This window comes from Mytilus edulis, chromosome 3 (genome assembly GCF_963676685.1).
Source record: "Mytilus edulis chromosome 3, xbMytEdul2.2, whole genome shotgun sequence".
Classification (NCBI taxonomy): domain Eukaryota; kingdom Metazoa; phylum Mollusca; class Bivalvia; order Mytilida; family Mytilidae; genus Mytilus; species Mytilus edulis.
This window is the reverse complement of record NC_092346.1, coordinates 30,318,685-30,329,175: the sequence shown is the minus strand read 5'-3', so window position 1 is coordinate 30,329,175 and position 10,491 is coordinate 30,318,685. Positions and strand designations below refer to the sequence as shown.

At 30.6% G+C, this 10,491-nt stretch overlaps 1 protein-coding gene across 2 annotated transcripts; it reads left to right on the top strand.

Annotated features, from left to right (window-relative positions):
• Window positions 1-646: 646 nt before the first annotated feature.
• LOC139516220 (protein ZNRD2-like) lies at window positions 647-9,482 on the top strand. Of its 2 annotated transcripts, XM_071306182.1 has the most exons (7): window positions 663-803; window positions 2,730-2,875; window positions 3,696-3,748; window positions 4,226-4,346; window positions 4,916-5,052; window positions 7,556-7,631; window positions 8,448-9,482. In XM_071306182.1, exons 3-7 carry the CDS (start codon window positions 3,716-3,718, stop codon window positions 8,852-8,854), a joined length of 774 nt encoding a protein of 257 aa, XP_071162283.1. In that variant the 5' UTR covers window positions 663-803; window positions 2,730-2,875; window positions 3,696-3,715; the 3' UTR covers window positions 8,855-9,482. The 2 variants fall into 2 exon arrangements, with proteins under 2 accessions (XP_071162282.1, XP_071162283.1); XM_071306181.1 differs by lacking the exon at window positions 3,696-3,748 and having other exon boundaries at window positions 647-803.
• Window positions 9,483-10,491: the final 1,009 nt, after the last annotated feature.

Sequence of the window (10,491 nt, the reverse complement as noted above, 5' to 3'; positions counted from 1 at the left end):
AGTTGGTCATGTCACGTTTTCTAAAGTTTCTTACATTTAAAAAAAAAAAAAAAAAAAATTTTTTTTCTTAAATCTATATATGAAATGATAAAATCTTATTATATTTCAAATTTGAGATCTAAACTTTTAAGAAATGAAAAAGTTATTAACATTTTTCATTTGGTCTTGTCATTCGGTCCAGTCATTAGTGTAACCCAAATTTTCTGATCGTTTTAAAACGTGTTTAATGCAAATTATGAAAACACAAACTTTTATTCTCTAATTATTCTTGTTTTCTGAAATCTTGCACACGAAAAAAGTCCCCAAACCCGTGGGCCAAAAGTAAAATCACAAAAATACTGAACTTAGCGGGAAATCAATTCGGAATGTCCATAATCACATGACAAAATCAAATAACAAAACGCATCAAAAATGAATGGACAAGAACTGTCACATTCCTGACTTGGTACAGGCATTTTCAAATGTAGAAAATGGTGCATTCCATTGTCGTTTTGATTTTTCCCTTAATCTTAGATATTATTTCCACGTTTTGCTTTTCTTTTATTTAATAATGTCAAAATCAAGGGACGTTATCAATGAAAATTGTAGCCTGGATCGTTACTCCTATTTGTAAAGTGAGGTCGGATACCAGACGAAATTAGCGTTCGGTACTCCTCGGTAGATTATGAATGAATGCACATGTATTTACCGATGAATACCGAATGGTTGATCGAAAGAAGTTTTGGAAGTTATTTTTCTTATGTTTCATATCTGAATCGATATTCCAATGAATATTATGAATAAGTCTAGCAGCATGACATTAGGTAATATGAACATCAATGCTATGAAGTCAAACTCACATCCAGTTTCTTTTTATGAGCCGCAACGCAGAAAAGAAAATAAAAAGGGGGAGGGTGTTCCATGACACAGGTGCTTGTTTTTGTAAAACATATTCACTATTGATATTGTAAGGTTTTATAATTATAGAAACAAGTTCCTATCGTCTATGTCTAGAGTAATGAATCTTTATGTCGCAAATATGTCCTAAGAATCTGGAAATTTTGTTAAATACAAAAGGATGGACTATTAGTCTTAATTATGACGTCTGGCAAGGCTATGTAGATTAAAATTGAAAAGTCATGAACAACTATAGATGTATTTACACAATTTGTTGACCATTAGGTTTTCCATCAACCTATTCCCCATAATTTAAAACATACATTAACATGATTAAGCCTATTACGCTATTTAAAGATTGATTAAACCGCTTATGGGTCTCATTAATTAGCGACAAGAAGACTATTTAGGGACAAGAAAACATTTTTTTTTTAGTAGATATAAAGAAATTTGTATTTAATGGTGTTTTTTTTTTAATATACGAGCAGATATGTCTAATTAAAATGTTTTATTATATAGATAGACGAAGAAATTAAACATTTGTGAGGAAGAAAGAGATTGTGAAGTTTATATTAATAAATTGGTAGATGAAGAAATTAAACATTTGTGAAGAAGAAAGAGATTGAGCTTCTTTTTTTATGTTTAAATATAAAGAATATGTAGAAGATAATGTATTTATCTGTTTTCAGCAAAGTCAAAGTATGAATATGAATGGAGATATATATGGAGCGGGCATAATAAAATATAATATTTTGATTCATTTGCTTAATGATATGCTCTAACTGTAATCTTGTTATGTCAATGCGATGCTTTATTTGTAGAACTCTCAGCCACACTTTGCCATCTTTATTATTTAAGCGTGTTTCCAGACCCCACGACGAGGACCTGGTTCTACCTTGGGTTCCATATTTTTTTTTCTTCTTAATTTCTTTTTAGTCATAATATAGTAAATATGTACATTCATCATGTTCATATCTAACATAATATTTATACAAAAGTACTCATTCTCTTAAACCGAGTCTGGTATCTCAGTATGAGAAACATTTTCATTTACCAGCACATTTAAAATCTGATCAGTTGATAAAAACTTGCCATCTAAAGTTTTTTTAATTATAATTTCATTTTGAATATTTGAATCAGTTGATTCATTTGATTCATTTGTCTCGAGCGTGCAATATATGCTGTCTACCTTAAAGGCTTTACATCAGTATAAGAGTTATCTAATTCTACATGACATGTGTCACTGCGTTTATTGCCTTGATAAACTGAATCGAAAGATTCATCTTGAGACTTAACAGTGGTATCAAAAATTGTTGGACACACATTTGATTCATTTCTTGTGCTATCTAAAGTAGGAAAGTTATGCATACTGTCTATATCAATAACAGAATTATTGTGGCTAGCTTTAACTAGCGGCACAAAGTGATCTGGAGTCCATATCAGACTGCGCCCATGACCAGAACTGGTCCATAGTATAATTTTAATTAAAAAAAATATGTTTTCTTTTCGCTAAATAGTTTCTTGTCCCTTCTTGTCGATAATTAGTGAGACCGCCTCAAAGAACTGTTATAATAAAAAAAAAAGCAATGTTTTCAAAACTTTTGACCAAGTACCAAACAATTGATCTGGAGAAACATGAACATACACTTGTTCATTCAGATAAATACCCCATTGCTAAATGTGGAGATGGCCTCAGGGGCATTTTTATGGGGCTTTAGAATCATAAATGGTCAATCAAGTGAAATGAACGAAAAGTGCTGTATTTCATTGTATTTTGAGTTTATGACTTGAAATTGAAATCTGGCAATTTTTTTTTACAAAATGAAATGATGAAAATAAAAGATCTTTTACAGAAGATTATGAATGGCAGCCTCCAACTGATGCTGAAAGGAAAGTTATTCAAGCACGAAGAGAACGCTCTGATAAGATTAGTAGCATAATGGGTGAATACCTCCTTAAAGGTTACAAAATGCTTGGTTCAACTTGCCAATTTTGTGAGGTAAAAAAATTTAAGATACAGTACAAGCACACACAAGGTGATTCAGTTAAAAAAAAATAGTCTTTATGGTGTCAGGGGATGTTTGTGCAATGGGAGGGGGAGAGAAACTGATGATTTATTGATACCACTCTGATGAATAATTACTCATAGAGTGAATTACCAACAATCACAAGCACTGGCTGTGAAATTTGATCATCATCATAGAAACTGGCAATCACCTTATGTGTACTGGAAAAAAATCCCCTCCCCCCTAAAAAAAAATCCCATAAAATTTGTAAAATTATTCAGTCTTTCAAACTTATATAAATTTTTTTAGTGATGAATGAACAAAACAATATACAGTCATGTTAATTAAATGGAAAACATGTCATCTTTGTTACCATTTACATATCTACTTACAACTACCATTCTTCATATACTTTGGTAATATTGAAATTGAGTAACATCATTACCCAAACAGATTTTTTTAACTCGTGAACATTGACATCTTTGCATAAGCTAATTATAACATGTTGCAATACGTGTGTATTGTTTTGGGTAAAGCTGTTGCTTAATCTTAAAACTGACACAATTAATTAAAGATAAGATTTTGAAATCAGACAATTTTTACAGCTTTTGCATTTTGTTCTATAAATAAGTTTTATTAAAGACGTATTTTAGCAAATATTTAAGAGAATTTCTGGTGCATAGTTGCAGTTATCAGACTATGTGTTTTGCAAGGTTGTTTGAAGGGTGTTATTCAATAATAGATTTTTTTTTCGAATTGAAAGGATGAAATTGTTGCCTTATCATACGTTTTCCTTTTTTGCTTTAAATTCAGGGCTCAACAAACTAGAAGAAATGGAAGACATTTTTTACTCTGACCAACTACATGTAAGTTTTTGTAAGCCTGGTCAGAAGGAAAAGTTGTATGATAAGGCCAAATAAAATTTAATTCCTTTTTATTTGCTTGCATTAACAATGATTAATGTTTTGGCATAAATTTAGATAAGAAATTTTTTTAGCAGACAAACATTTGAATAGTGTATTTTCATAATCACCTACATATAACATGTATAAAGACCCCTGAGTTCAAACTTTTTTGACAGATTACCTTTCTGTGGTAGTACATCCTGGAACGTGGTCAAGTAAGTGCAACTTAAATAAGTAAAATCAAGCATTTAGGGAGAAAATTGTCTGTTTAATGTTTTCTGTACATGAAAATATTATTGGAAACAGTAAAACTTCCCCCAAATTGCACCGACTATATATTTGATTTTACTTTTTTTGGTTGCACTTACTTAACCGAGTACTAGGATGTCTAACCACATAGTATACAGGTAATTAAACTTCACACTGCTTTCTTTCCAGACAATATTATTAGAAACTCCAATTGGGGAGAAGTATTGTATAGCTTGCAAAGAACTTGATGAAGATACACAAGAAAACATCCCAGAAGAATTTCCTGAAGAATTTCAAGAAATCAACCCTGGTAAGATTCTTCATGCTTATTCAAAAACGGGCATGTGGAAAAGGCATAAAATCAAACCTCTATTAAGCAGTCTCTCATGGAGAATACCAAAAGTGATCCTGCTCTTTAACAATTCAAACATACTAGATGGACTCATCTTAAGTAATTATGATTACCAGTTTTCCTGTCAAAGGTCAATGAAACTCTTGATACCCTGTGCAGAAAGTGGTGTTAAACTCCAAAAATCAATCAATCAAACATACTATAACGTCTTGTATTTACCAAAACATACTAGTTGAAAAAATTTAAAATTTCCTGAACCACTAGACATTTTAGAAAGTAAATGCATATATTTCAATCTCATTATCTGATTAAAAAAAATATCCTATGTCCACGTTTTTTTTTAACCAGGATCTAAAAACTTTGTGTTTACTTTCTGTTCAAGTAATAATTACATCGGCCAATGAAATATCAGCCTTCACAATTTTGAAGGTGCCTATTAATCTGACAAAACCAGAGGTTTACGAAAGTTCTGTTAGTATAGCTTGGATCTGTATTTTAAACATATATTCATTACTTTCTTTCTTTAGTATTTCAGACTGAAGCTTCAGAGCAATGTTCACGGACAGAAGAGAGACAAGACAGGTCTGATGCAATTAGTAAACTCTTAGGAGATTATTTGCTAAAGGGATACAAAATGTTAGGATCTACATGCAGTAAATGTGATGTATGTAAATTTTTCCTTTGTGTTGTCATTTATAACTTGTGTGTGGTATTGTTAGCTCTGACACCTGGCCAAAAGGAAAACAAAATCGTTCAGCAAGACAGGTACTTCAAATTAGTCAACATCAATGCCAAAATCATCACACAACTTCTTAGAGTTATTGCCCTTTGATAACAATTTCTAACTTATTATTTGGCTTTTTTGTCTATTTTCTTGAAAACTTATAGCTTAGGCCACACCAATTTAATTTCTTGTTCTACGGATTTTTGGACTCCAAAATTTGGGGCGAGCGAGCGATTTGAAAATTTTAATAAAAAAAGATTTGATTTGCAAATTTTTGAGGCGAAGCTTGAAAAGTAAAGGCGAGCGATTATATTTTTTTTTTGTAAACATAAAATAGTAGGTTTTGACAATGATAAAACTTGATTTATAACTTGTACTTTGACATTTCTTTAATTTCTGAAGTATTTTTTCCCTGTTCACCAAGAAATAATTAAATCTGGTCTATGTATGTGTGACTGACAATGAGACAATTCTCCATCCAAGTCATAATCAGTTTGGGGGCAACCCATTAATGTTATAAATATCCCTTTTACATGTTTTATGAGGGATCAATATAAGTTATAATATATTTGTTTGTACAAAAGGGCTCATATTTTCTCAAAGAACTATATATCTATCTAGTATTAAATGATCAAAACATGTCCAAGAATTTTGTAATATTCCTGGACTTTAACCATGTTAAATTAACACATTTACTTTAACAGTTTAATATTATTCAAAATAAGTGGACCCCTCTTTTAGAAAAAGTTGTTTAAAATATAATGTAACTCTCCTCTTTTGGGTACAAAATTTAAAGTTTTCAAAGGTTTTGAATAGAAGAACTATACAAATCCTTGGTATTTCTATTTTCTTTTCTACATCAGTAAAATGACCCCTTGTCTGAGGGAGGGTTGTTCTCAACCTGACAATAACAAACACAGGTCAAAGTAAGGCCTTTTATACAGGGCTTTGATACAGACCAAACAGCAAGCTATAAAGGATCCCAAAATTATTAGCGTACACAATTCGAACAGGAAAACGATCTAATTTATATATATCCAAACGGGAAAATACCAATGAACAACATCAACAAACGATAACTGCTGAACGACAGGCCCCTGGATCAATCAGGACAGGTGCATAAACATGCAGCGGCTATAGATATTTTTGTTTTGCCAGCATATAATATAATTGCAGTTGAAGACAAATCCTTCAGAAGTTCTTTGTACTTTATTCTAACAACGAACATTTTTTGATAGGGAATATAAGTAAGGGGGAAAGAAACCAATGTTGATATCTTTTTATAATATGTACAAAAAAAAAACGTGTGGGAAATAGACATGATTACATTTCCGGATGCGGGAAGCGAGAATATAAATTTTTTTTTTTTAAATGTTTTGAAAAAAATAGGTGCTGGCGGGTCAGTCGAACAAGGAATCAAATTGGTGTGGCCTTAATAGAAATTTTGGAAGAAAAAGTGTTCATTAGGACAAGATCTTCAAACAAATTCTTCAGTTGTTATTGGAGTTACTGCTGACAGTGTAATAATGATTTTTACCAATTTTTAGTATTTTCGGCTATCTTTATCTTAAAAACTATAACAGATTAATAAACAACAACCAATAAGACAAACCAGACAAGTTTTGGAAAAAAGTTTAGAAGACACTTTATAGGAGGTATTACCCTTAAATGATGGATATTTTTATCCTCTTAAAGTCTTGTATTTTGGGCAAGACCTAAAGGCATTGAAAAGAGAGAAACTGTATACAGAAAAAATGATGAGCAGGACAATATCAACAAAAAAGGGATTTTTGTAATAAATTCTATTCTAGTCTACAATTTTGGAAAATGTCCATTGTTGAAGGTGCACATATACCAAGGTGAGCAACACAGGCTCTTAAGAAGTTATGAATTGATTGACCAAAAATTAGTAAGCATATACATGTATATATGATAGACCATAAAATACAAATCTAAGCCATTGGTTTTTCTCATTAATGTTTTGATGGGATGTCTGAAGTTTAAAAGATAGAACAATAATATTTAGATATAGGAAGATGTGGTGTGAGTGCCAATGAGACAACTCTCCATCCAAATAACGATTTAAAAAAAGTAAACCATTATACATGTAGGTCAATGTACAGCCTTCAACACGGATCCTTGGCTCTCACCGAACAACAAGCTATAAAGGGCCCCAAAATTGCATGAATAAATCCCAAATTTTGATATTTCTATTGAATACTGTTAAATGTTTATAGACTCTTGCATTTTATCCTCATTCCATATGTTATTATAAATGCTTTCACTAGCATTATTCACATTATTAGAATAAACTGATTTCTGGTTTTATACACAACCTTCTAATTATCAGTACTTTATTATGTCAATGAAACAGCAGAAAGATCCAAGTTATTCTTGTTTTTTAAAATAAATACTTGTATGAATGTTTAAATCTTTATTTCAGACTATTCTGTTAAAAGAAAAAGGCAGAAATGAAAAAGATCTTTGTGTATCCTGTGAAATTCTTAATGATGGAAAAGGTATGGGCCAATCCAGATAGAGAATACATTTTATTATTAGTTGTATTTAACACCAACCAATCAATCAATCTAGAATATAGGCTATACCAATTCATAAAAACCTTTCCAGAATCACAAAGTTTACTCTAAAATTTTAATTTTAATTATAAATTATCTCCCTTTTCTGGAAATAGAACTGCTTCCTGGCAATGTAACTCAATGAAGATTCAGCAACGAGCAGCTTTAAAACCCTGTTGATTTAAAGATTATATTTGATTTATATAAATATAAAAAATGAATAATTATATTTTACTTGTTCTAACCTACTTGTTATCAAACTCAATTATAAAGCTTTGAATCCTTGTAAAGTTAGTTACTCATTGTTTTCTGTTTCTATTTTCACCCTTGATGTGCACTGTAGCAAAACAGAGTTCATACCAGTATACTTCCGAAAAAGGGAAATAATCTGGATTAATTGTTATTTTAAATCAGAATATAAGTTTGGGAATGGAGTTCCTAGTCGATATTTCATTAATTAAGGTATTGTTTGATAAAAAGTAATTTGCTTTTCCTTTAAAAAACTATTTTTTTCTAATTATTGCAAGATATATAATTTTCCAGACCTGTTGATTAACAGATTCCACCACCAAATCTTAAGTTATAGGATATTTATCCACTCTCAACAGTTGAATTTTAAATTTAAAAATTTTACTGTCTGAAGTTGATAGATATTGTGTCACACTTGCTTCAGTGGTAGAATGTATATTTAGATAACTTAGTACATTGTATTAGACAGTATGCTTCTTTTTTCCTTAAAACCGTATTCTTTTATTTCAGATAATACACCAACAGCAGTAAAAATGTCATCATCCTCTGATATGTTAGCAAATGCAGGTGCAATGTCAGAAATGTTAGCAAATACTGCTACAATGTCTTCCTCTGCAACCGCTGGAATGCCTTCCTCATCACGGTTTGGAAATGCTGCAACAATGCCATCATCTCCATCGTTAAGAAATACCGCTGCTATGTCCTCACAGCCGACAGTGACAAGAACACCTAGCCGATTGCAGTGTACAAATACCTTATCCTATACAGAGGATGTTTTACGACACAAAATAGAATGGGCGACACAGCAACTGCAGTCATCATCAAATGTGGACTATAGCATACAAATTTGTAATCTGATCAAATCAGCAGCAGATGCTTTTTCATCATTACAAACTATTAAATTTACCGATGAATAGACTGAATACCCCTTAAGATTGCTTTCAACATGAAATTGTGATGTTTTCATGAATAAATACTGGTATATGGAATATTTTGAATGAAAAGATACTGTTACATTGATGCAAATGATTTCATTTGTTTTTGTTAAGCTTCTTGCAAATTTGTCAGAATGTGAGACATAGCTATGCTGTTTTTATAAATGGTTATGAAATTATGTATTTATCAAATTTAATTTTTTAAACAGATGTGGACAAAATCATACAAATCTGATGCATTTAAATGTATTTACCGGTAAGTGTTACACAGGGACAAACCATTACTGAAAAAATATATTTCAATTATTGAAAACGAGGAAAGAAGTGAATCAACTGCTTTTTATCAGCTTAAGCATCAAATTAGTATAGATAAGTTTTATTATATCATGATACCATTGATGGATTTTTTCATACTTTGACAATGATTGAATATTCATTAGAAAATCACAAATTAGTTATGAATTAAATATGCTTTGGAATACCACTTAAAGTCAGGCAACATTGTAGCTCTGCTCAAATGTGAAAACAATTATTTTAATCCCATGCCCTGAATAACATATATATTTACTGAGTGTGCTATTGAATTATTTGAAAATATATTGTTATATAATATACATCTTGTTATTAATGTCAACATGCTTTACATAGATTTTTCTTGGTTAATTACTGTAAATACAGAAATTAAAGTGATGTTTTATTATTGCAAAAAATGTGACAGGTTCATGATCGAACTAATTTAAACTTATTTTGAACAGGATTTTTCTCAATATTGCAAAATTTAAATTATATTTTAGTCTAAAATGACAAAATCGCAATAATAAATTTTTGAATTTACAGTAATCAAAATTTAAAAGCCAACATATTTCAAAGTTTATGCAAGCAATCTTGAAACTCCAACTATATTTCTTAAAATTAAAATCAAGAAATGTTGCATGGATTAAGTTTTCAATGCATAGAACAATATAGCAGGTAATACATGCTCAGCAGAATCTACTTACCCTTCTGGGTAACCTATGTTCACCATTTGTTACGGTTTGCGTATTGCTGAATCTTAATTTTCTGTCTATTGTTTATTTCTACATCTATTTCTTATGGGGATTGAGTTGTCTATTTCACAATATCTTGGTTTATATTTTTGAATATTCTCATTTCTTTTATGGAATAACCTCCTTAAAGATGTTTGCTTGTCATGTTTTGGAACTTTTGTCAGATTTTCGAAATCCTCTGGTTTTATCAATTTGAATGCCTTAGAAAATTTTGCCCATGAACCCCCATTTTTCTTTTTATAAATCTTTTACATGTATAATTATAAGCCATTTGTAAAAGTCTTATAAAATCTTATTTATTTTTAAATAGTTTCTGAGAACTTTAACTGGTCAATGATAAAGCTATGAAAAATCTAGAGAGAATATTTTCCCACCAAAATTCCAATGGCTAATATCTCGAAAACAGGCACATTGACCCCTATATTTTTTTTGCTTTTTTGATTCCTATATTAACCCCCTGTCAATATATACTAGTTTTATGGAAAGTTATTAATTTTGAAACTGAGCAGCAAACATCCTTAAAACTCAATTGTTAAAGGCTGTATGATGAGCTATAGTTGCGTACTTCATTTG

Coding starts and splice junctions, on each gene's coding strand:
- LOC139516220 (XM_071306181.1), top strand. CDS start 767: ATGAATATTATGAATAAGTCTAGCAGCATGACATTAG. Junction 5,053..7,555: donor CTACATGCAGTAAATGTGAT/GTATGTAAATTT, acceptor TCTTTATTTCAG/ACTATTCTGTTAAAAGAAAA. Junction 7,632..8,447: donor AATTCTTAATGATGGAAAAG/GTATGGGCCAAT, acceptor CTTTTATTTCAG/ATAATACACCAACAGCAGTA.